At 36.6% G+C, this 27,551-nt stretch overlaps 1 protein-coding gene across 1 annotated transcript; it reads right to left on the minus strand.

Annotated features, from left to right (window-relative positions):
- Window positions 1–1,888: 1,888 nt before the first annotated feature.
- On the minus strand, window positions 1,889–27,551 carry LOC142358631 (protein phosphatase 1 regulatory subunit 21-like). Its single transcript, XM_075410089.1, has 6 exons — window positions 27,513–27,551; window positions 22,284–22,451; window positions 17,127–17,857; window positions 16,411–16,853; window positions 5,644–6,254; window positions 1,889–2,535 (listed from the first exon to the last, which is right to left on the minus strand). The coding sequence occupies exons 1-6, from the start codon at window positions 27,543–27,545 to the stop codon at window positions 2,083–2,085; spliced, it is 2,439 nt and encodes an 812-aa protein (XP_075266204.1). The 5' UTR covers window positions 27,546–27,551; the 3' UTR covers window positions 1,889–2,082.

Here is a 27,551-nt window from a genome sequence, read left to right on the forward strand (position 1 = left end):
CTGACCAGCAAGAAAGAGATTATCACGAACCAGGATTACTGCTATGACCCCAATTTTATGAGACTTCGCTTCAGTTGAGGGATTTCTCTTGCAGAAGTTTTTGTGCACGTTTCGTTTATATTTTCAAACTTGCTTTCACACTTATTTAGACGTTCTTCAAACTATAAGCTACAGCGTGGCATAAATTGGCTAATTTTCTCAGCAAACTTCTTGGAAAGAATACTTAGTCGCCTTAAGGCAACCTTCAATCAATCCACACTTGATGTTTTATCAGAGGAACTGATGCATTTATCAAATTGTGGGCTATTTCCAAAACGAAAAGAGAAACAGAACGCGGTAGTTGTTTGTTCTCTGCGCGTTTTTGTCTCAAAATTCAAAAAGCGGGGTAAACTGCCGGAAAATAGCCGCCGTTTATTCATATAACCCCGATTGTGTTTGAAAGAACAGAAAAAATTTACTGTTGTACAAAATACTTTCACGTGCGATCTACTTTGATTGAAATTCTTAGATAGACATACTCCTGTTTCTTAATGAGAGAATACAGAGATTAGTATCAATACAATAAACAGCAGACCTGGTAAATAGGAATAATTAGAACAATAACATAAATAAGTTTAAATAATGATCATCTAAAACTTCTTGTATGGGTTTATCCAGTTTCCAGTCTTGATTCCGTTTTATTGACATAATTCATAATAGATTGATTTGCTGAGCAGCTGTAAAAAAGCTTTGAGTAGAATGAGCAAAAAAGAAACTAGCGTACAGAAGTCAAAAAATTTCACGCAAAATGCGAAAAAGGATTGTGAACTAAATAAATCAACGCGAATCAAAATTAAAAGAAATTTCATTGACTAAACAAAAAAATGTAATCTAAAAACTAATACGAACTGATTCCGAAGAGCATTTAGGAAAAAACCCGGTCAAAAAAGTTTTTCAAAAAATTAGTAAAAAAAAGTCAAATTGCCACACGTGAACAAAAAACACATTTTTTTCACAAAATCACAAAAAAACGAGTTTTCTTACTCTGCTTATAAAATAGACAAACAATAACGCCACAAAACCACTCTTTTTCGCTCCATTTACTGTTTCGAAGTGACCATAATCATCCCTCCAATTTGACTTCAAAAAAAATACCCAATACAAATCAAATTCTTTGAATTATAAAAAATAAGCCCACAATAAAAGCTGGCTAAGATGAGCGTGGCTATTAATAAACAAACTACCGTAACGTGATACCTAAAGCAACAAAATTTTGGACTAAATAAAACATAACCGACTAAACGTCGGAAGAATTGCTCTTGAACGACTAGTGGGAGCTCTAATCAATTGCAGCCTGCTTCAGTCGGGGGGGGGGGGGGGGGGAGGGAGCCTAAATGGGACTAAGAAGTTCTATAGTGGGCTTCAAATAACCACATTAGAGGTTAACATATACCACTATTAAGATTTAAAGTAAAAAATGACACCAGTTTCGGCGCACTTTTCATTTGACTTTTAGTATTAAATTGCCGCCAATTGAGTTCAGCTGCGTGAAATTGTGATTGAGAGGGAATTTTAGATCACGCGAAATGCAAAAAGTCAAGGGCGTAAAAGTCACTCGAAAAGTCAAAACTGTCAAGCGAAAATTTTGCATTAAAAAAAAGACACACACGTTTACATTAATGGCTATGAACTACGTTCAAGAGCAATTAATTAGAAAATAATTCTGGGTATACTTCGGCAATTCGCGCAAGCGCCCTCGGTTCTGAGCTCAAATTGCCTCAGGCTTCCCAGAACTATATTTGAACATGAGCTTAGTCATTCTCCTTTATTCACATCAAACGAGCTGAGAAATACGAAATTCAATACTGAAAAGACATCAGAAGTCGTGTATGCTCATCTGAATAGAAAATAGGAATTCAAAAATCAATTTGGGGAATTAAATTATGGCTTACATCCACGTGGCGAATGAAGGCAAGGAAGAAATAGTGAAATGTTTGTATCTCATCATTAGATTATAACAAATATAATAAAATCATATATTGACATTGATAGAAATAAAGCAATGTAAACCTACTTCAATCTCAAAAAGAACCTGGTCTGGCTCTATCTGAAAATGTTTCTCAAATTAGCACCAGCAGACTTCAATGTGTTGGAGCCAATAGCTGCCAGCGAATTGCTAGTACCAGTAGAGACCGAATCCACAGAACCCACACTGCTACCCGCCCCAACAGGCCCAGGAGAGCCACCATTGTTGTGGTTCAAAAAGCTACTACTTTTCTTGGACGACCCGTTGCCTCCTCCTGATGCTCCGGTGCCACTATTGCTGTTACCAGTTCCAGGGTTGAACTGGACCTGAGCAGGGTTAATGAAGTTGGAGGCAGCCCCGTTGGAGGCATCGGTTGTGGACATTTGGGATTGTTTGGCTGCCAGCTGCAGTTCTCTGTAGATGCCTATCTGCTCATTCAGTTCGCACACGTGATCACTCATAGCTGACAGTTGTTGCTGGTAGGACTCTCTAGTAGAGTCCAACTCCTGCTGCTTCAGAATCAGTCTCTCCTACAGCACATCATATCACTTTGTCTAATAATCCCGTGCTCATTTACCAAAAGTCTTAAAAATTTCGATTAACAATTTTAATATCAAAACAAAGCTCAGGCAAACAACAGAAGCTATTCAAAACTTAAAAACCGCAAAATTGTTACTACTGCTCTCATGATGAAACACTCCGGACACAAATAAAAGAACCAGCCTAGTGATCAAAGGTTGCATGGTGCGATAGATGTTTTCTATATACAGCATAATGATACCGGTGAATATCAGATGTCGCGCAAAAAACGCTTAACAAAATTTGTATATACTAGACAAATTTTTAAATAGCTCTACGGCTTCACTGAGATGCAGTAAATTGATCATCAATTTGCCTGATTACATTAAATTCACAAAGTGAGTATTAATCAAGCTTTAAAGAGGTAAGTCATGTGTGTTCAAAAATCTTCACATAATCGACCAGAAGACTCACGCAAAGAAGAGCAAGAAAATGACCTCAATAACATAAACTGAGGTTCTGAACGTTCGTAAAATGCTGTTTTGAGCTTTGAAAGCGTGACCAAACGGTCAGACAAAAATGAAAGCATCCGACTAACTTTAATACCATAGCCGTCAATAAACAATCGTTTTGCGGAAACGAAAAAGGAAAGGACTTTTAAAAAAAATGGTAAGAACACAGTTGACTACTATCGTGATTGCTCCAAAAATATTATAGGCAAAGCGCAATGAAAGTCCATATTGTCTCGATTCATCGAGAAAACAAATGAGAAAATTAGGACAAGTTTTAGCAAACAATTAAAAGATTTTTTCATCTCGCAGGCAGTACTAATCAAGTTTATAACAGTTAGGCAAAATATAAAAACCAGTTTTCTATAGTTTTTCGGAAAAAAAATGTTTTTGGCAAAATGACGCTTCGACAAAAATCATGTAAGTTCGCTAATATAGAGTTATGGTAGAGCTATGATTTATTGCTATATTAAAGTAAGATTTCCTGCTTCCTGCTTTCGCTGTCAGGTGTGAGCAATACCTGTACAATTCGAATCTCACATTAGAAAGCCCTATCGACAACGTAAAAATGTGTAGTAGAAAAACCAGGATGAGATTCATAATTGGATAAATGCATAATCGTTTCACAGCTTTTATTAATTGGTAATTATTGTTAAGTTTGCAAAAATTATTTTTGTGAAGTTTTTAAGCAATGTTTTGTCTGAACGCTTTGACGTTTTCGTCCTGGAAATCTTCATGGCTTTTAATCGACTGAACTCAGATGCTAAAACTTTACTACTAAAGATCAAATGACAAGTGCACGCCGAAATCAATTTGGATCAATGTAATGATCAATTCGACGCTCTAATAACATCATTTGTTACATTAGCCTTCCGGTAACAAACCGGTCGGATTTAAGAAAAGCATTTGACACCGTCGATCTTAAAATTTTGTTACAAAAATGTTATCGTTATAGTTTTCACAAGGAAGCGAAGAATTTAATTAAATCGTATCTCAAAAACCAATACAATACAAAGAAATTGGAACCAAAAAGCCATTGTCGCAAGCAGTAGAATCAGGGGTGCCTCAAGGCTCTGTTCTTGGACGGATACTATTTCTTCTCTATATTAACGACATCAAATCAGCACAAGGACAGACCTGATTTTATATGCTGACACATCGATTGTAATGGAAAGCAGGAACCAAGATTTGTCCAATAATCATTAATAAGCACTAGAGATAACGAACGATTGGATAAAAGAGAACACTGCTAAATTTGCTCAACTGCAAAGAAAATGAAAATGTTCCAAATGGTAGATCTGAAAAATATTTTAACTAGCAATCGATCGAGTATGAAAAATTGTTTGAATAATAGAAATAGAAAACTTTTAAATGCAGTTTTAAATGTCGAAACCAAGTTTGTAGACGAGCTAAGAAAAAGTCTCAACGAGCACGAGACACGTAAACCGGCAATGGACCTTTTAAGATAATTAATGAAGATAGCTGACAACTTCGTAGATCTGCAGTCTAAAAACAGTTAAAAAGATATACCAAACTACTCTTTTCATTAAGGTATGAGATGTTATATTTTGATTGAGAATCTGTAAAAAAATTTTGCTGCCTCTATTAGCTGCTCTCAAATAACCTTCATTTAGACACACATTCACTAGACCTTATCTCTTAATTAAAGTCAAAAGTCAACTTCAAAGTCAGGAATTCATTTTTGAGAGTGAGGTAAGTCATGTGTGGCCAAAAACTTATACGCGAAAAGACCGCTTCACTAAAACAAAAAATCTATTACGCGAATAGAATGCTCAACTAACAAAACTCGCTCCACTGAGATTGAGAAATGGCGTCACCATGAACGAATGAACAAACAGCAGATTTGAAGTGGATGTGACGTCGTATGGTTGTAAAAATCTTGACGACAAAATAAAAAAACCAAGAGAAGGCCAATAATAGCCAAGCTATCGCGGCTACTAATTAGTTAATCATTCTCACCTAACTAATTCTTAAAATCGCTATTTTTTATCCACATTGGTCACCTTATAAATATAACATATTCTCAGCGAGCGGCACTTGAAAACAGGTCAGTTGGACCTAATAGTTACTCTTGTTTGATGTGGTTGTCATTTGTATGTTTATTTACGTAAAAGGTGTACTATTTTATTTTCTGTATCCATTGTAAAAAGTTCGTCTGTTTTGTGTACCAACCGTTAAAAAATATTTTTATTTGAAGCACCCCAGAAAAGAAGTTGCAGCGGCCTACCCATTGAAACACAAGTTACAATCGACACCCCTCTCTTACCCGCTAAAACAATTTAAAATTACTGAAGCACCTTATCCCACCCATTTTTGAGAGCAACTGGTTATTAATGAACGCTGTAGAGGGTATGGTATACCTTCGTCTGAAGGCTCTTTTAAAATAAAAACTGTCTATACTCACATAAAGCAAATTAAATAAAGTATCTGATTAACGTTTCGCTCTCATTCTGATTATCATAACATTTTTTTCTTGCCACCAAGATTATTCAAGCAACCACGAATCTCACAGCACATATAACAATACATCGCTTGAGCATATATTGCTATAAGCATTATGCAAAATCACTTCTCCATGAAATTAATTACCTTCAATTTGGCCCGTTCTTCGGCAACTTGGGAAGCCATTGACTCACTGAGTGACAGCCTGTTGTACAGCAACTGTGCCTCATCCTTGTAGAAAAGCTCCTTTCCTTCACTACACGTCATATCCATATCATCTGAAATCTGTGCCTCTCCCATCTTCTCATCTTGTTTCTCTCTTTCAGTTCCTGTATCGCGGCCAGAACCCAATTCTTTCAGCTGATACCAAAGCAAGTTCAACTCGGATTGCTTTAAGGCCAATTGCTTTCTGATCTGTTCGATGGTCTGTACGTTTGGAGTCACTTGTCTTTGCTTCGCAACAAGTCCAATCGACGATGGTAAGGCGGGGTTGAGAGGGTTCGACTGCTCGCCACTTGACAAGGATTGCGTTGCAGCCGGGGCAGTTGACACAAAGCTGATACTATTTGTAGCACTTAAGGTTTCTGAGGCAATTATCCGATTAATGAAGAAGGAGTCGTTTTCACTAATGAAGTCTACCAGCTTCGCTGTACAGCGTGACAGTGAATGAGTTGCCGAAAACAGACACTCGTTGGCGATGCGCACTTTTCCCTCGACCTCTTCTATCTGATGCTCTATTCTAATTTTGTGATTCAGGTCTAAAAAATATAGCAAGATGATCCATAACATTCTGCTCAAGGGTTTATATGAAGTAAACATAGCCGACAGAATGCTGAAACAGCTGCAAAATTGAGTTGCGTGCTATAGTACCTAGGTAGAAACAGATCCAGAAATGAGTAACAGTTGCTGATGCATCACATAATTAATATGAAAATCCACTTTTACATGGCCTATTTTATTTTGGTCGCCATGTTGTATTACTAACAGTCTTAATTATATATGAGCCCTTCCCTGATATTGAGACGGTTTAGTGTAACCTTAACTAAATTTAATTTAGCATTAAAAATTCATTTAAGAGTGCCGTTCAATCATTCAAGATCGAAAAAACTTATCACACAATTGAACTTAATACTCACTGCCAATAAGATTAGTAAATGGCGACACGCACGTAAAAGCAACTACAGAGCAGTAAAAGAGTCGCAAGAAAAGATCAACAAAATTGCTCTTTTGAAGTTTGCGCCGTGTAAAACAATCATAGCCGGCAGATTGCCGGAATAGCTGCGAAAGAATAGACTTGCGTGCCGTATGATAGAGATAGAAACAGATACAGATATAAGTTGAAAAAATTATCGACGCTCAAAAAGCTATGTAAAAAATAATAAAGCTTGTTAATTAATAAAGCTTGTAAAAATTCATTGCGCAGAAGCTTTTTCAACAGGGACCCTTATTACACATAGAAGTTCCTTTGACCTTACACTAATTCAAAATAAACTTAAATTTTAAAGTGCAAAAGTCATTTTATTGAGTGAGGTAAGTCACTTATGATCAAAATCTAATCAGGCAAAAAAACTTTTGCTAGAGAGAGTGAGAAATGACGTCACGCGCGCAAAATCAGTTATTGAGAGGAAGAAGTCATTCAGAAAATTTGACCTTTCAGCTTTGAGGTGTGAACTAATTTAAAACGAAAAAAGAGCGTCAGACGACGAAACAAAACATAGCAGGACTATGAGTGAATTGGGAAAACCATTTTTTAAAAAAATCAGATCAAAAAAACAAAAAAAAAACAGAAAATCAATGTCAAAATGCCGCTAGTGAGAACAAAAGACCACAAGTGAGAAATGTCAATTTGAGTCTGACAAAAATCTAGGCCTAGAATTGAGTCTAACACAAATCTAGGCCTAGAATGAACTACGAATGGATTGGGAAAACCATTTAGAAAAAAATCCGATCGAAAAAAAAAACAGTAAAAACCAAAGTGAAATTGCCGAATGTAAAAACAACCACCAGCGAGAAAGAGAATTTTTGTTCAAACACCGTTTTCTCAATCTACTTTAAAATTAGAGCGAAAAAATTTCACGCCGCAAAACCACTCGCTTTTTCGCTCCATTTCCTGTTTCGCGTGACCAAAATCACTACTCCAATTTGACTTCAAAAATCATGAAAATATGTGAACAGATCTTTAAAAAAAAGACAGCGCCCCAATACAATTCAAATTCTTTGAATTGTAAAAAAGCCATGAGCACCGCAATATAGCTCCGCTCAGCTTACAGCTTCGCAGCTATAAAACATCAACTCCAGACAAGGAAACAAAAATTATAGCTAGAAGAATTCCGGCAGCGTTTCGAAGCGCTGTTTCCATTCTGAAAAACAGAAACGTCATGAAGCCGAAAAAACTCTCATCTGTCTTGAGACAGTTATTCTTTGCCTCACCGCCAAAATTAACTAAATTATTTGATAAAAATTTTCACCCTTGTCCTAATGTGAGGATTCTTTTACAAGGACAAAACTGCGCGGATTTCTGATTTCGTTTCGTAGGCATACTCATCTTTCTCGATAACAGGTACAGAGATTGGCATCATTCGCAATAAGCACTAGACATAGTAACTAAGACTATGTAAAACAAGTTCAAAGAACGGGCATCGCAAGCTAGGTTTTATGGGTTCATCGCGTTTCCACTTTTGATTGCGTTTCTCGATATTCACTCTGCTTATTTGAGATTAATGGAAATTGGCACAATTGGGCACAGCAAAACAAATTCGTTGCACAAAAAAGGTGCAAAATATTAGTCTGCTGAGAATAAGACTGTCACCGTTATACCGATTTTAATCTTTATTCCCCGTGAATTAGAATAACTGAAATCCTGAAACTGTACAATATTTCACTATAAGAATCATATCTGGTAATGTTGAAAACAGTTGAAACAGCAGATTAAAAAATAATTGTTTCTATTGTTGGAGATATGCTTGATAAAAATGAATTCAATCCCCTTCAAATCAGGGAAAAACCAAAATAGGCGCAACAAATAAAAAGCATAAACGATTTATTTCAACTCTGACCAAAAAATTTTTCAGGAAAGTATCAGCACCTTCAATCGAACATATCAGTCATAAATATCTTAAGTAATTCAAAGCAATGTAATAAATGAAAGCAGTAGCAAACATTTTTTAAATCAAGAAAGTCTTAAATCAGGAAGTTTTAGAACTCAAAAGGGCAATAACAAAAAACTAACGAACACAGCAAAAACTCATCATTTATACATTTCTAAGAAAAAAAGGAGCCAAATACTAGAATTTTTGGAACACTTTGTAAGAAAACAAACGCATCTTCAAAATATGTTTTTAAAAATTAAAGTACAAAAACATAACCGACTAACGTCGGGCGAATTGCTCTCAAACGACCAGCGAGCGGTTGGCTTCGTCAACAGCTAGCCACGGTTTAGTGTCCTCAGGGCGATACCTCTTTATCCCGTTTCTGAATACGAAAGTCAAATGAGTCAGACGAAAAATCGGCCAAGCGAAAAATTGCAAAAAATTCAAACAGGATTAATATATTTGCAACAAATTGCTTTTGAGAGCAATTAACAATGGTTTCCTAAAAGTGCCTGTTTGATCATTTAAGATAGAAAACATTTCAACTATAACTCACTGATAATGAGGATCAGAGATGGTGACATTACGCCACATAACAGCAGCTGAAGTGCGGAATCAACAAAAAGAGAGAGAGAGAGAGAGAGAGAGAGAGAGAGAGAGAGAGATAGAGAGAGAGAGAGAGAGTGAGAGAGAGAGAGAAAAAACGTGAAAGAGAAAGAGAAGGAAAGGAACCCCAACCAAAAGAGAGAGAAGAAGACAAGAATATCTTCCATGATTGGATTCGACACTGCAACTTCTAGTTTTCTAACACTGTTAATAAATAAATCATATAGAAAAGAATTGAAAAAGGCAAAATTAAACAAAAAGTTTTGAACTCCGCAATAAAAAAATCAGAACCATTTTTTGTCTCGAGTAACCCTATCAAGTAACCCATCTCCGAGACTTGAAAAGTTTTCGTTGGCCAGTAATGGTCGTTAAACTCAGAAAAGGACAAAAAATATTCAAAAAATCGAAAATTGCAAATTTTAACAAATCTTACTAAAATTCAGGACATTAATATCTTAAGAACCATTTCATTGTCTCAAGAGACTATCCAGTACCCCTGTTTCAAGCCCTCTTTAAAACTAGTTTTACAAAATTACTAAAACTGGAGTCATAAAAATGTTCATCACAATCCCATTAACTCTAAAAACTATGCACCAGCTTATTATCAAACCCTGGAGGATGTCCCAGGGCCTCTGTTGCCGGAAAAAATTCAAAACCATGAAAAAATTGCAAACATTTTTCAAAATTTAATTAAATTCGTGATATTGAAATCTTGAAGAACATTCCATCACATCTATAAACTATGCAGTAACATAATATCAAACCCTAGAGGGAGTTCCGTGGCCCTTGAGGCTAGAGAAACTTAAAATGACAAAAAATTTCAAAAAACTTCAAAAAAACTGCAAGTTTAAAAAAAATGGCTAAAACTTGATATTGAAAAGTTGAAAATTAATCCATGACCAACAAAAATTTTCAATAATCTATTATCAAACCCTAACAGAGGCTTTTTTGACCCTTGAAGCTCAAAATATCTGAATAATGACTATAAATGTTAAAAAATTGGAAAAAATGGTTAGCAAAACAGATGCTAAAATTCTTGATGTTTAAATATTGCAAGACACTCTATTTAATCTAAAAAATATTCCGAAACCGATTTTCAAACCTCTTAAGTCTCAAAAAATCTAAAAAACGACAAAAAAATTCAAAAAAAAATTGAAAAAAAGCAAGTTTTATAAAAATTGCTAAAACATGTGACATTTAAAAAATGAAAAACTATTCCATCACCAAAAAAAATTTCTCAGTAAATTATTATCAAACCCCATAGGATGTTTTCTGGTCCCTGGGTCTGGAAAGACCTGAATAAGGAAAAAAATGTCAAAAAAATGAATAAAATTGCACGTTTTGTCAAAAAAAAGCTAAAATTCGTGATGGTAAAATGTTGAAACCATTTCATTACCACTAGAAACTACGCAGTAACCTATTTTTAAAACCTAAAGGATGTTCCTTGACACCTAGGGCTGATAAAAATTAAAAAATGTCAAAAATTTTCAAAAAGCTTGAAAAAAAATTGCAAAACAGTACAGATTTGCGTATTTAGCAAGCGGTTGTTCGTCAGTAGCTAGCCACGGGAGGGGGATGGTGCGCCCGGGGCTGATGGGGGGAACACTGGGGTGGGGGCAACAGCTCGGTGGAGGGGCAATAGGGGGGAGTCAACAGTGGGGGTGTCTTCAGCTTCTAAGAACCGCGCCCTTCACACCATAAGTATAAGTTTGAGTCTCCAAAACAGTTTCAGCTGAAACAGAGCTGAAAGGCTCTAAGAGCACGTAATGCCCACTGGGCGCTACCTGTTTATACCGTTTTTGAGGACAAAAAGTCAAAAGCGTCAGATGAAACATGAACCGACAAATGTCGGAAGAATTGCTCTTGAACGACAGGCGAGGCAATTTAATTCAGGGGCTGTAGCCTGGATCAAATTATGGGTGCAAAAAATTTTTCCCCCGCCGGGATTCGAACCCCTTCCCTCCCGATCCACAGCCACAACTACTAACCACTGCGCTACAGATCACATACCACACTTATTCTGCAACCGAATTTATATTAGCTTTACTTCAGAGCAATAGAGATCACTCAAAAATGAAGAACGAAAGCGTGAAAAAGTCACTTGAGAAGTCAAAGAATGTTCTAGAAGAAAAGCGCAAAACTGTCAAGCGAAAAATTTGCATAAAAAAGACACACACGTTTACAATAATTGCTATGAACTGCGTTCAAGAGCAATTAAAAATCGGTCAAGCGAAAAATCGCATAAAAAAAAAGACCGACAGGACTAATATAATTGCTACAAACTTCGTTTGAGCCCAATTAAACAATCTTTCCCTATTAAACTTTAAACGTTCAGTAATTCAATTAGTCATCTTCCTGTCAAAATAAGACAGTGTTGACTATTCATAGCTGTGAAAAATCGTACAAAATAAAAATAATGTTAAAATTGCCTTTATGAAATAAATTTATTGAACATCTAAGCCTCTTAAGGCCAAAACCCAATTGAATTATCAATAAAACGAATTCAAAATCCCAGGCGGGTCCGGAGAAGCTCTCTAGAAAAACAAAAACTTACAAAAAGTTAGACCAAACAGCCTCCGGAACGGATTAAGGGGATCAAAACAGTCAGGCATCGCAATATTGTCCTTACGAACGAAGCCTTCTGTTTTCACTAAGTCAGTTCAAGCTGAGTGAAAACGTGGCTCTGGCCAGTTGCTGACGCCGCGAGAGCTTTCAATTAGAAACAAATTTTGGTCTCGGGAACAGATACCTTGAATTCAACTAATTGAGTTTATCAGCAAAAATGGTGGTCTCAGGATATCTACCCGACACAAAGGTGTTGAGCAATTTAATAAGACTAAAAACCACTTCAAGGTTGATAATAGCACTAAACCTCAACAGAATAGAGTTCAATATAGAGGCGCTTAAAGTGAACGTTTATAGCATTAAACTTAACTCTGTTCCAAAGAGTCAGAGGCTGAAAAAACATCAATTATTCGACCACGTAAAAGAACAGGTATTTGAATCAGAAAAAGAACGAGCGGACACTTCAAGAATGGCACTTCGTGATGGTTAATAGCCATAATTTCTGAGAGGAAGAACTTGTCCATCAAAGGAAGAATCCAGAAATATCACAGCGGTATGGATTTACGCTCAACAATCTTCCTTTAAAGTAGGACGCGTGCGTGGTACAATTTGACGTTCAGCATGCCCTCACCTGTAAAAAGGGTCGACTAATTACTCACATATAATAATTCCTAGATTGGGAGACTATGTCTTCCGTGGCCGTATGCGCAGAAAGATCTTGGAATTCGTGAGCATGCAGAAAACAGCTCGGCACTTAAGAGATCTTTTCATCAGGGGAGTTTGCAGCACTTAGGACATTGCCTAGTTTGATATTCGCGTCACTGACAGTGAAGCCAAATTTTGCAGTAAGAGAAATCCCTAAGATGTCCTTGAAGGCTGTGCTGAGAGAAAAGTACCTAGTGGCTTGTCACCAAAGCATTATCGTTTAATTTTTAGCGAGGATGGCGTAATGGAAAAAGACAAAAAACTTTTTGCTGTGATTAACCGTGCGACTGCTCTCTAAATGGGATCAACCATACAGCAGATATCAAGTGGTTCAAGACAAGGCTTTGCTGTTAAACTAAAACATAGCCGGCAGATTGCCGGAATAGCTGCGAAAGAATAGACCTGCGTGCCATATAATAGAGATAGAAGCAGATACATATCTAAATTGAAAAAATCGACGCCGCTCAAAAACTAGGCTAAAAAACATTCAGCGATAAATTAATAAAGCTTGTTAAAATTCATTCCACAGAAGCCTCTTATTAGGGACTTTTACTGCACATATGAGTTCCTTTGACCTTAAACAAATTCAAATTAAACTTAAGTGCAAAAGCCATTTTATTGAAAGAGGTAAGTCACGTATGATCAAAATCTAATCACGCAAATAACCAAAAAACTTTTGCTAAAGCGAGTGAGAAATGACGTCACGCGCGCAAAAGCCGTTAGTGAGAGGAAGAAGTCCTTCAGAAAATTTGACTTTTTCAGCTTTACTGTGTGAACAAATGTAAAACGAAAAAAGAGCGTCAGACGACGAAACAAAAAAACATAGCAGGACAAGTCCTGACGTACAATTCAAAGAATTTTCATTGACCAAACAGAAAACTAGACCTAGAACGGACTATGAATGGATTGGAAAAACCATTTAGAAAAAAAACCGATCCAAAAAATAAAAAAAAACCAGTAAAAATCAAATTGAAATTGCCGCATGTGAACAAAAAACCACTACCGATAAAGCGAATTTTTGTTCAAACACCGTATTCTCACTCTACTTTAAAATTAGAGCGAAAAAATTTCACGCCGCAAAACCACTCGCTTTTTCGCTCCATTTCCTGTGTCGGCGTGACCAAAATCACTACTCCAATTTGACTTCAAAAATCATGAAAATGTGTGAACAGATCTTAAAAAAAAAGACAGCGCCCCAATACAATTCAAATTCTTTGAATTGTAAAAAACCAAGAGCACCGCAATATAGCTGCGCTCAGCTTACAGCTTCGCAGCCATAATAAACTAAATAAAATGAGAATCAAATACTGGGGCTGACAAAAAATCAAAGAACTGACTAACGTCGGGCGAATCGCTCTCAAACGGCTGGCAATCATTTGGTGGCTCTGTGAGGCTAGATTTAGCTTAACGGGAGGAATGGGGTGAGCATTGACATTCAGTGGAGGAGGAAGTGGGTCAAGGCTGGGAGGGTCTTTAAGTGGCGAATTGAATAATTCGAGACCAGTGAGCCATAAGGCTCCAAGAGAACAACACTTTTCCAGCCTTACCTGTTGGCCCTGTTTTTGAGGACGAAAAGTCAAACGGGTCAGATTCTACCGGGTCAGAACAGCCGGTAGAAAACTGGAAACTACTCAAGAGTCGCAAAATGTTACATGATGTTAGGGATTACCAGCAACTCCTAATGACTATGTATTAGTAAAAAGCTACTGTCAAAGTTTGATGTTCGAAATCAAAAGTCAACGTCCTAAGTCCTAAAACATAATTCATTCTTCAAAAACAAGACAAAACAAGTCAAAAAACACCTGCAGAAAACCAACACTCCTCCTCTTCAAGTCGTAAAAAGACCGAAGCACTAAAAAATGCTACAAACTTTGTGTGAGAGCATTTAATTGTCAACGGAGAAATTTATGTAAAAATGAAGGATCAAACAATTGACTTAAATGAAACCCCGACTGGAATTAACAAACGATTTGAAAAAAGTTTGTGTTTAGTATATGTACAAAATGATCAAAGGAAAACACTTGAAAAACTCGACCGCTACTTCTGCTTAAATCAGAGGCCGTTAACATATACACTGATTACTAAAAAAGTCAGTTCGCAGATTGAAAAAACAAATTATTGATAAAAACCAAAGGTTAACTGAAAAATGAGAAGACTTCTCATTATCGGTTTAACTAAAGTAGAAACATCAAAATAAAGAAATAACAGAACTGACTAATAAAAAAAATTAAAAGTTTTGTGAAAAACCTGATTATTCAATTTTTAGTTCAAGGGTTTGGTGGCAGGCAAGGCTAGGTAGGTGGAAATGGAAGCTTGAGGGTAGTTAGTCAACGGGTAGCTAGCTTTGGGGAGAGGGTAGGTAGCTAAGTGGGAGGGGTAGTATGTGAGAGATGGGTGAGTACACGAGTAATAGGGAGAGGTGAGGTGGGGGTGACGTGGGGAGGTGAGTGGGTGAAGATATAGTTTGGATGGGAGAAGGGACTGTTATGGGAAGAAAACTGCTTAAACTGACCTTTTGGCCTTGAGAATTACCCGTTCCTAATTATTAAAAAAAATAGTACGAAAGCTACTGTTATGTGGGCAATCAGAAGTCAACGTTCTAAAACAGGATTCATTGATCAAAAACAGGTCAAAAGCTAACTTAAAAACAAAATTACTTCATTTCGAAATTACCTGTAGAATACCAACAATTGCCTTAGAGTTGTAAAAAAGACAGTAGCACAAATGTAATATCTACAAACTTCGTTTGGGAGCAATTAATCATGTCAATTGAAAAATTCAAGTTAAATTGAAGGATGAAACAATGACTAAAATGAAACAACAATTGAAATTAATTAGAAATTTAGTTAACGTGTTCAGTATATGTACAAACTCAAGACACGTTTAAGGAAAACACCACGGAAAGCAAGATTTTAAAAAATGGCAACACACTTAACTGTCACCATTCAATCAAAGCGTAATTTTAGTTTACGAAAGAATTTCAAAAAGTCATTCATTGAACGTAGCACAAGAAAAAATACTTCCCTTGTAGCTCAAAACGCCACCGGAACAGTGCTTCTGGTTAAAATATTACCAAGAAAACAAATACACCTCTTCCAGTAGTAAAAACATAAACCGGCAAACGTCGGACGAATTGCTCTTTAGGGACAGGCGGCGAGATTTAATTCAGAGGTGTAGGTGATTTTTTACGAACGCGAAAAATTTTGACCAATGCGAGAAGCTAAAATAGAAAATCCATTTCACACGACAATCAGGTAAAAAAAAATAGCTAATCTAATCTTTGTATAATTTTGTATAGACAAGTACTATCAAAATTAGGAAGATTTTTAAAACCAACTTGAAATTAAAATTCAATTTTTGATAGTGCGCGAGACCACGAAAAATTCAAAAAATGCTTCAAACTTCGTTCGCGAGCGATTACAAAACATAAGCGATTGCTCTTAATCTCTTACTGATTTGATCACATCATATCTGAACTTAGAGCGACAATTATTTGTGAGGGTTTTTCGAAGGTTCGAGAAGTCTTAGACAAACGAGCTGTCAAAGGGGGGAAACATTGTCAAACAGGGGGGGAAACACTAATTAGTGGTAAACTGCCGCCAATTGAGTTCAGCGGGTTTAAAATTTAAATTAAGAAAGATATTTAGATCACGCAAAAAATTCAAGAGCGTAAAACGTTCAAGCGGAAATTTTGCATAAAAAACGTTTACAATAATTGCTTAACTTCGTTCGAGAGCAATTAACAAGATTACTGCCATATAGCTACGCTCAGCTTGCAGCTATAACTAATAGTTTCGAACATTTTATACCAGAAAATGCACTAGAAATTATATATCAATAGAACTGACAAATCGACTAAGCATGTTATTTATTTCAAGAAAACACTCAAATGAGTTACACTTTTTAAACTTAAAAAAATTTTCCTTTAAAGGTTTTCGTTTAAACTAACTTTTAGACATGGCTTTCAGCTCGTTTCTAAGAGCGACCAGCGCATTTTTGAGTTGTTGCATGAAAGTCGCCGCCGCTCCCCCTGATGTGTCTGCCTGTTCAGAATTAGGGAAGAGCGACAGAACATCGTGCAACTGTTTAAAACACTTTGACAATTCAGTGTGGTGCGCAGCAACCTGTCCATTCTTAGAACGGAGCTCTTCTGTGACATGTGGTCGCTGGCTCTCTGTTATCTCGTAATAACTTCTCGTTTCATTCGATAGTCGCACAGCCCCTGATAGGTAAAGAAGGAAAGGCATGAGGAAAAGTGAGAAGGACAGTCTCCCGTTGCTGTCGGAGGCTTCGCTCGTGGTCTTCTCGCTATCTGATGTGGACATTGCCAATGCAAACTGGCGAAAGTTTGCCACTGACTCTTTTATGGTTGTAGAAAGAGAGGCGTGTGAACTAAAACACAAGTGTACATGCATTCTCAAGAGTCCTAAGACGCGAAAAAAAATTAACTTAAAATTTCGCAATTTATCCTTTGAAAACAGTCGATTTACACATCACAACTTAAACTCATGATCAACTGTTCCACGGTTTATGATGGTACGAAAAAGCTTGTGGTTTTTGGTTATATTGTTGACATGATTTGTTTTAGCAAAAAGCGTGTAACTTTCCTAATACTTTACGAAAACCTACCAGTAAAATGATGCAAGACCCAGAATGCATGCTTACTTGGCAACATCATTGTCAGTTGGATCTATCTCTCCGTAAGCTGTCATTCGATCAGCTTCGTAGCTATGCCATGTGGACAAGCCTGACAAAAACTGATCAGAAATGACCCCCAAACTCACATACACGTCTTCCGCTCTCTTCTCCCCTACATGTTTTGATGACCGACTAGCTGCTCCAATTGCCGATACTGAAGCTGCATCGCTGAATCTTGAACTCTCAATGCTGGCAGTTTCAAAGTGATCAGTTGCAGCAGAAAGAAAGCCGTTTATTTGTTTCGGATAATATTCTGTTGTTTCTACAGACACAGAGCGTACTTTAACCTCACTATCGGCGCAATTCTTCTTTTCTTTAAGCTCCTCAATCTCCACAATTAACTTCTCATTGCTCTTTTTGAGGTCTTCAATGACCAATTTGTTTTCCAGGTTCTCAGTGGCATCTGTTGTCAATTGCAAAATACTTTTGCTCTGATAATTTTTCACTTTCTCCGTCAACTCAGACACTAGTTTCCTGTGTTCGGACTGAAGGGTTTCGATTGTAAAATGTAGCTCTTCGTTTTCCTTTATTTTCAACATCAACTCTGATTCCAAAACTGACATCTTTTCCTCGACACCTACACCCACACTAGCCACATTTCCTCTTTTCTTCTTGTCGTTTTTCTGTGCTTCGCTCAAATTCGACTGGAGAACTTCGACCCTCTTGTTCAACTGTCCGTTCACAAACTGCAAACTCTCCTGTAATATTATTAGCTCGTCAATATTCATGACCTAATTACAACCAAGGAAGCATTAAAATTGGCAATTCTAATTTTTATAAGAAACAAGAAAGTCACATAACGTTCCCTATTTTTTCAATATATTCATCCCCACTCAACTTTTCTATCCCGAATTTCTTGAAGTCTTTAATCTTAAATTTGGAGCAGGTTGTTTAAAACCAGATTAAAATTTAATAACACAGATAAGCTGAATTAGTGATACGCAGGAGGGTTCATGTCAATCTTCTTGTATAACGAAAGCAAAATTCCAACGGATTAAAAAAAATCTAATTTAATCCCGATCCCGAAAATACAAAATCGCGATCATATTCTTCTATATCTCAAAACTCTTAAGCATAACCGACTAACGTCGGGTGAATTGTTCTCAAACAACCGTCGAGCGTTTGGCTTCGTCTGTATCTCGCCAGTTAAGTGAGGCTGGCTTTAGCTAAATTCAAGACGCCTGAGGTGAGCGCAGCGGGGGGAGGGGGTAGGGCATCAATTTTTAAAAGCCACCCTTCACACCATAAGTATAAGTCTCCAAAACAGTCTGTGAATCACATACTTGTAGGCTATTGAGCTGAAAGGCTCTTTACTTATTATTATATGTTTACGCACCATTTACAAAATCAAAAGTGCTCTCAAAATCAAATATTAAATAGAGAAGTTTTCAGTTTTTTACGATAATCAAACTCATGGGGTATTAGTTTCGTTTCAAAAGGCAATTTATTCCATTCGAAAGGAACAGCAAAACTGAATGATCTTCGCCCATATGCAGTTGTGACATTAGGAACCTTCAAATTGTAAGCGTATTGGCATCTAGTCACCTTATCACTTCGGAAAACTAATGCGCCAAGATACATCGGAATTTCCCACGGATGGTGAACTAAACGTGACCAAAAAGTACAATTTTGTAGAGGACACGTTGTTTCATGGGTAGCCAATGAAGCTCTTTGATATAATTTGCTGTTGGTAAACCAGGTGATCGCCTAAAAATGAGACGACATGCTGAGTTATCATACAGTGTAATTTCTGTATAATATACACAGGTAGTCCACAGTAAAGTGAGTTGCACTAATCTAGTCGCGAGAGAATCATTACACGAACTAACTCGATCAACGACTTTCGACTGTATCTCTGATGGAATAAATTTTTCGCAGGAAATAATAACATCTACAATACACATAACTAACTTGTTTCGTATATGAAAATCTGGAATCTAAGTTGAAGCCCAACAAGGTAACATTGTTAGAAAAATTGGCGTCTATTGGAAGTTCAATATCGCTATTTAAACAATTCTTTCTACCAATAAACATGTACTGTTTTTTTCAAGTTTAATCGCAGCATAGCACCACTTAACAACTTTTGCAGAGTCCTAAGTATCAAATCAAAAGTCCCCTGATTGATCGAAGCATGGTAAACAAAATAGATTCTGTGTCATCGGCAGAAATATGATAATTGACATCAAGACGTTCAAACAGAAGTTCCAGAGGAAAAAGATAGCATAAAAACATGACCTAGAACAGATCCTTGAGGAACACCCGTTTCATAGTTTTTGGCATCCAATCAACACTTTTTGAGATCTACTACTCAGATAACTATTTAAAAAGTTAAGCCTTCTATCTTTGAAACCAAAACTTGTTTCAAGAATAGAAAGAAGTAACTCATGATTGAGAGTGTCAAAGGCAGCGGATAGATCAGATCCAATATAAAATATGCTTTTTGTCCTATCTAAATTGAGGAGCAAATCATTTGTCACCTTAACGAGGGCTGTTTCAGTAGAAAAAACTTCCTGTAGGCACTTTGGTATTTACTAAAGAGTTTATTCTTTTCAAGGTGTTCACTCATTTGCATAAAAGCTGCCCGTTCTAATAGTTTTGAAATGCAACTGAGCTTTGAAATAGGTCGATAATTTGAAAAATCTTCATTGTTAGATTTTGCTTTCTTCAAGTGGAGCTTAACAATGGCCATTTTAAAGGACTGGGTGAAACATCCCGCCTTAAGCGAAAGATTAAGAGGTTTCAGGAGGTCGAGAAAATAATAATCTGGAAATGACTTTACAAGATGTGTCGGAAAGATGTCCGGTGGAGATGTACTGTTTTACGACGCCGAAATCAATTCTCTAAACTGACTTATCGACAACTCTGTGAACGAATTCATTAAGTTAAATTCAGTTTTCAGAATTTCAGGACCCATCGCAGTGGGAATCGATGCAATAACACTTTCCTCTCTAGATATAAAGAACTCGTTGAAGTCTGTTTGCAAGCTGATTTTTGTTTTCATATGCCCAGAGCTGTTCTACATCTTGACCACGAAGCAATTTTAAGGTGGCAAACTTAAAGCCCACTTGGCGCTACCTCTTTGTCCCATTTCTGAGGACGAAAAGTGCAATGGGTCAGACGGAAAAAGAGTCAAGCGAAAAAAAACGTATAAAAAAGAATGCTTTCCCAAAAAGTGATAGTTAAGTTAGTAAAAACATTTCTACTATAATTCAGCATTAATGAGGGTAATAGATGATATCACACCACAGAAGAGCAGCTGAAGTGCGGCATCAACAAAAAGATAGAGATAGAGTGAGAGAGATAAAACGTGAACAAGAAAGAAAGAAAAAACCCTAACCGACAAAGAGAGAAAGAGATAGGAATATTTTTCATGATGGGATTCGACTCCGCAACTTCTAGTTTTCTAGCCTTGTTAGTAAATAAATCATATACATAAAACTGAAAAAGGCAAGATTTAAAAAAAATTTTCAACATCAGGGAAAAAATTCAAAAAGGTTTTTTGTCTCGGACGTTCTGTCGAGTAACCCATCTCAAAGACGGAAAAAAATTAGTTGACCAGTATTGGTCGTTAAACTCAGATAATGACAAAAATATTGACCAATTTTGGAAACAACTGCTAATTTTAACAAAATCTCCTTCAAATTCAAGATATTAATATCTTAAGAACCATTTCCTTGTCTCAAGAAACTATCCAGTATCCATGTTTCAAATCTGAAATAGTTTCACTGGCTCATAACGACCCACACAATTGGAACATGTAAATTTTCCACAAATTTGAAAAACAAAATTTTATCCAAAAACTACGAAAACTGGAGTCATAACAATTATTGATCACCATTCTATTAACTCTAGAAACTATGCAGCAGCTTTTTTATCAAACCTTGGAGGTCCCAGGGCCCCTGGTGCCTGAAAAAATTGCAAATATTTTAAAAAATTGCTTAAATTCGTGATATTAAAATCTTGAAAAACATTCGATTACATTTATAAACTATGCAGTAGCATATTATCAAACCCTAGATTAGATTCCGTGGCTCTTGAGGCTGGAGAAACCTAAAAAGTGACAAAAAAAGTTGAAAAAATTTTTAAAAAATGCAAGTTTTATTAAAAAAAATTGCTAAAATTTCCACAATTTGAAAAGCTGAAAATTAATCCATGACCAACAAAAACATTCCAGTGAATAATTATCAAACCCTATCGGAGGTTGTCTAAGACTTGAGGCTCAAAAAACCTGAAAAATTACAATAGATGTCAAAAAAACGGCAAAAATTGTCCAAAAAATACAAAATTCGTGATGTTAAAATCTTGCATTACATTCGATTACATCTAGAAATTATACAACAACCTATTTTTAACACCTAGAAGAGGTTCCTTGGCTCTTGAGGCTGAAAAAACCTACAAAACGACAAACATTTTCAAAAAACGAAAAAATGCAAGTTTCACCAAAAAATTGCAAAAATTTGTGATATCATGAATTTGAAAACTATTCCATGACATATAAAAAATTTCAGTAAGTTATTATCAAAACCTTAGGGAGGTTTTCTGGCCCGTGCGCCTGGAAAGACGTGAATAATGAAAAATAAATGTCAAAAAAATTAAAATTGCACGTTTTGTCAAAAAAATGCTAAAATTCATGATGTTAAAACCATTCCATTACCACTAGAAACTATGCAGTAACCTATTATTAAAATCTAGAGGAGCTTCCTTGACATCTAGGGCTGATAAAAATCAAAAAATGTCAAAAATATTCAAAAAGCTTGAAAAAAAATGCGTGTTTTTAGCGAGCGTTTGTTCGTTAGTAGCTAGAAACGGGGTGAGTGGTGCACCGAGGGCTGATGGGGGCAACAGTGGGGTGGGGACCAGAGCGCCCAGAGGGGAAATAGTGGGGGGTCAACAGTGAGGGAGGGGTCTTCAACCATTAAGAACCGCCCTTCACACCATAACTATAAGTCTCAAAAACAGTTTGGGCTGAAACAGAGCTGAAAGGCTCTAAGAGCACTTAATGCTCGCCTAAAAAACACAAAGTCTAAAGCGTCAGACGGAAAAACGGTTTAAGCAAAAAATTGCATAAAAAAGACCGACAGAACTAATATAACTTCGTTTGAGAGCAATTAATCATTCACCTACCTGTTCCTGTGTTAATTTTCTGATATCTTGATCTTTGGTTTTCACCATTCCAAGAAGAGAGTCCTTTTCCGCTCTGGTCTCAACCAGTAGTTTCTTCAACACTTGGTAATGCGCCTTCAATTTGGAATACTCTTCAGCCAACTTCCTATACATCCCAGACTCCACCTCCTAAAATTGGATTCATCTTCATTTAGATCATTTCGATAGAGGCAACTTCAGGCGCTGCTATACATCTAGTGGCGAATCAAATACAAGAGCTGATCATTTTTTTTTGTTCAGGTTACATCTAAGTCACCAGAAAACCCTGTGAACTATGTACTGTTTCTTTTAGTAATTTTAAAGCAGGACTCCCATTAGTCTGCCCATTGTAGAATGTTGCAACATTCCTCGCTGAGAAAACAGTCGGAGCCATTAAATTAAAATTCAAAATTTTTACAACGACAAATTGCTTTCAAGATTAGATTTTCGGTTATTGCATCTTTGACCAAGGCTACCTTTACGCTAATTAAAAATCGCAAGTTGAATTAAATTGCATAGACTTTGTAAAAACTTGCTAAGTTCCTCAAACCATTGGACGTCCGATCGATGAAACTTTCCATCCGAAATGAAATAAATTTAGATTCAATTTTTCACACTTCCCTGGTCTAAAAATGCCTAGTGCAACATCACGGCTTTTCAGATTCGCAATAAAATTTTCTAATAATGCGGAGCACTCTGTTTCTTGTCCAATTTCTCCTCTACTCAAAAACTTGAAAAAAAAAATAGATGGATATTTCGAGTTTTATGAACCAGAAGGAACTTAATCCATGCCGCTAAAAAACATCAACGAAGTTTAACATCGATAAATTTAAACCTAGACGACAGAAACTTAAAAACATTAAATTTTCATTTTTGTTCAACATTTTTTGCCCATTTGTCTGTAATTAACCAGCTGACAACTCTAAAGACCATTTTTTGGCAGAATGACAAAAGAGGTAACTGAGTAAAATTTAAAACTCACAACAACAACATCCAAGTGACAAAAATAGAACCAAGATTTTCCTCAACCATTTTAAAACCTGCCATCTAGAAACAGTATGTAGTATCAAAAACAAAATATAGCAGGCGGATTGCAAGACAGCAGCCTCGGATTAGAGTAATGAGATCTCTGGTTAAAGCAGATGAATAAGAGCCGACTGAATATGAGGTGCGCAAAGAAATGATACTCTGATTTTAAACTAAATCTTTGTTTTCAAGACACATTTCAAGCATTGTATCTCAAGTGAAAGAGCTCTGTAATACGCTCCGAGTTTTGTGTTCTACTGCAGATCAATAACTGAACGCAAAGTCATTTCTTAGTTAACTTTTTCAATGCGCCAAATTTAAAAATACCGCTACCCAACACTGGGTGAAAATTTGCCGGTCCTGGCTTCTCCCAGCCCTATGTCTTCAAAAATCATTTGTTATACTTACAAAACTATCAAAAACAATAGTCCTTGGTGCCTGGGATCAATCTCCTGAGTTGAAATAAGTTTACACTGACTAATTGTTCAGCGTTTTGTCAAAATACTAAGGGCTGATAGGCAATCAAACACGGAGAATCACCTGGGCATGTCATCTGTTGAGCTAACTTCAGTGAGTTTTCGCAAAATTGTTTTCGCAGTGATACTACCCAAAACATAGCTGGCAGATTTCCAGAAAATTGCCGCAATAGACTCGTAGATCGGCAGTCTAAAAAAACAGTAAAAAAGACAGACCAAAAAAATTCGTCTTTTCATTGAAGGCGGATATGTTATATTTTGATTAAAAATATGTAAGTTATTGGTGCCTCTTTTAGCTGATCTCAAATAACCTTCATTTAGAGTGACACACACCCATTTGATCTTATCTCTTTGAATTAAAGTAAATAAAAGTCAATTTCAAAGTGAGGAAGTCATTTTTGAGAGTGAGGTAAGTCAAGTGTGACCAAAAATTTAATCACGCGCATGAACAAAAAACTCGCTCCACTAACAGCGAAAAATGACGTCACACATGCAATTCAGTTGAAATTGCATGAACGAATGAACAAAAAGTAGCTGTGACGTCATATGGTCGTAACAAAAATCATGACGACGAAATAAAAAAACATAGCAGGACAAGTCCTGACGTACAATTCAAAGAATTTTCATTGACTAAACAGAAAACTAGACCTAGAAAGGACTATGAATGGATTGGAAAAACCATTTAGAAAAAAATCCGATCTAAAAAATCGAAAAAACAGTAAAAATCAAAGTGAAATCGCCGCATGTGAACAAAAAACCACTAGCGAGAAAGCGAATTTTTGTTCAAACACCGTTTTCTCACTCTACTTTAAATTTGGAGCGAAAAAATTTCACGCCGCAAAACCACTCGCTTTTTCGCTCCACTTCCTGTTTCGGCGTGACCAAAATCACTACTCCAATTTGACTTCAAAAATCATGAAAATATGTGAACAGATCTTTAAAAAAAAGACAGCGCCCCAATACAATTCAAATTCTTTGAATTGTAAAAAAACCAAGAGAAGGCCAATAATAGCCCCAGCTATCGCTGTGCGGCTATTAAAAAGGAATTTTTGATAAACCGTCAATTTGGTTACCTTGTATAGCAACCACCCGTTTTCATATAATACCGATACACGACAAAAATACATTCAATTGCTTCAATCGACAATTGGCTATAATTTTTTTTTAATTTGTCCTGATTTACGCTGCGTGGCTCTAAATGAAAACAACCCCATCCCACCTGTTCGTAACCAGCATTTGTTTGCAGTCCCAAAAAGGCAACACATGGCGAGATCTTATTGCCATAGCTACGGTGTCGCCATACTCCCAATGATCTCATGCACAACTTGAACGTACTGTAGCAGGTCGGTTGGGGAACCTACTGAAAATTCTGCAAGGATTTATGCGATCATGGTGAGCATTTTAGAAGCCTAGAGAATGCACCAAAATGTCAATTGCTTTAAGGTAACTTCAGAGGATCTCATGCTGATATTGTAGACGGTTACCGTGTTTTGGGATTAGCATTTGCATTGAAAAATTGCACGATTCATTCCTAGTGGCAGTGTAACTTTTCCGAATTCTCTTCACAAACTTAGAAAATTTGCGAAAACATTACATTGCCACAAAACTTAGCAGTCACCAAAATCGCGCGCCAGTTCTATTCATCGGCAAACTCTGAGGGTGGATTTATCATTAGGGAGCCATAGAAAACAAAACGATATCAGCCGCGTCCCTTCCTGCTGTCGAAACCTTCGGATATGAAGTCACGATACAGGATAGGATCACCCGAGACGCCGACAAGGCTCCAACTAAGAGGACGGAAACGTGCCAAGATACTCCGCGCGTTAACTGAAGACTAAGGTCACGTCATCTAGTCAGCATCAAAAAACGGTACTCAAACAGAGTCACTGCTATTCCACTGAAACACTACGGTTTCAAGCTGACAAAATGCAAATTTTTTGACGATTTGAGCTCTCTGCAAAATTTGGAACAAAAAATAGAACTATCGATAGTCCTGGTTTGGAAGAATTTGTAAACAAGCGAGCACACATGCTGCACAGAATGTAGATAAATTTATGACCATAAAGAATGCTCTCCCCTATAATGTTGAAAATTAGCTATCCATTCAGTTGCTAGACAGCGAAAACTTTTACAACAATACAATCACTGAAGAAAACGCTCGAGTTGGCATTAAGCAAATGAGCATTGAGCTCAAGATTCCATAGAACTCTATTTCAGATGAATTTTTTTTGTTCCGTCAATCCCAAAAGAAGGATGACTACCAAAAACTATTCGGCAAATAAAATGTAAACTATCAGTAACCACTTAGGAAATTCAAAAATGTTAATTTATTCCTCTCGTCTTCTCTTTGATGGTCGGCACATGGCCGTCTACAAAATGCTCTACATTGCCAACAGCAACAGAAATCACAAGAATATACAAAACATCCTCGGACTCAAAGACACACTGGCAGGGAGATCGTTTTTGCACTCCTGCAGCGCGAGTATCTGTCTCAGAGGCTGTCGAGGTTCTATCTATCTATCTGAGGTTGCAGCACCAGTATCAGTCTTCCAGATTGTAGTATTAATTCAATGCTCTGACGCGGCTATTATATTGCTGTTAAGAAAAATGCATTTTTTGCTGTCAATTGAAAAACCGCGCTTCGATTTTTAATTGTGTGGGCTCACTGTTCTGTTCATTGATACATAACACCCTCCTTTTCTTTTTGTACCTTCTCAGTGCCGTATTCTGCCAAAAAAGAAACAATCTTCATTTCAGTAAGCTGTAAGTGTAAAAATTGATAAAATTGCAGGTGCAATTAGAATCACTTACTCTTTAGGACCGCGCGCTGGTTTAGTGGTGGTAGCTGCAGTAAAAAGAGACTTTTGCTTTCATCACCTCTAATGATAAATTTTATGCTGAACCAACATGGACTGGCTTTTCATTTTTGGAGAATGGTCTCAAAGAAATGGGATTTAATGCTTTGCTATTATGTATCCATTTCAACAATCATGAACGAGATGCTTTCATGAAATGCCGTTTGCAGCAGAAGCTAGGCGAAAAGTAAGACAAATTTAGCCAAGTTGAAATAAAACTGGCTGCGCTCGTTGATAAAAAAGATTGAAGTAGTCAAAAATGTATGCTATAACATCGATGAAACCTGTGAAAAAAACTACAAAAAAGTATAGAAGACTGCAACCTTAATACTTACTTCCCGCAAGGCCTAATGATATCGATCATTACATTAAACTCATTTTCCATATTCATATCCCTGCGGACCCCAAGAACTCAATAATTGAAATTCTTGTCCAACTCATTCATCTGTCAAAAAGATACTTCAGTGGATTATAGCAAAGTTGGAAGTGACGATAATAAAAGGTGATGGAAAACTTCAACATAATCAAAAGCCAAAAACGCTTTTTAATAGTTATCAAAAAACTGCCATGAATAAAAGTTATTATTAGCTAAGAGTATGGTAAAGTACAAAGAAGTAGCAGAAGTATTCTAACTCTCATGAAAATTGAATCGATAAAAGAGAATCAGTGTCTCGAGATCAGAAAAAACTGCTCAAGAGTGGACTTACATAAAAAGTACTTAAGTTTTCTTAAAAATATACAGGAGAAATAAAGCAACATTCTCCCTCTCTGATAGCGAAGCAGCTGATTATTTATAGCGGTTCGATTTCAGAAAGGAAAGTATAATTTTTTATCCTAAACTTAAGTCAACTTACCGATGGCTGCCTGTCATTGTCTCCTTCACTCATAACTAC

This window comes from Convolutriloba macropyga, chromosome 2, assembly GCF_964194025.1.
Source record: "Convolutriloba macropyga chromosome 2, txConMacr16.3, whole genome shotgun sequence".
Classification (NCBI taxonomy): Eukaryota; Metazoa; Xenacoelomorpha; order Acoela; family Convolutidae; genus Convolutriloba; species Convolutriloba macropyga.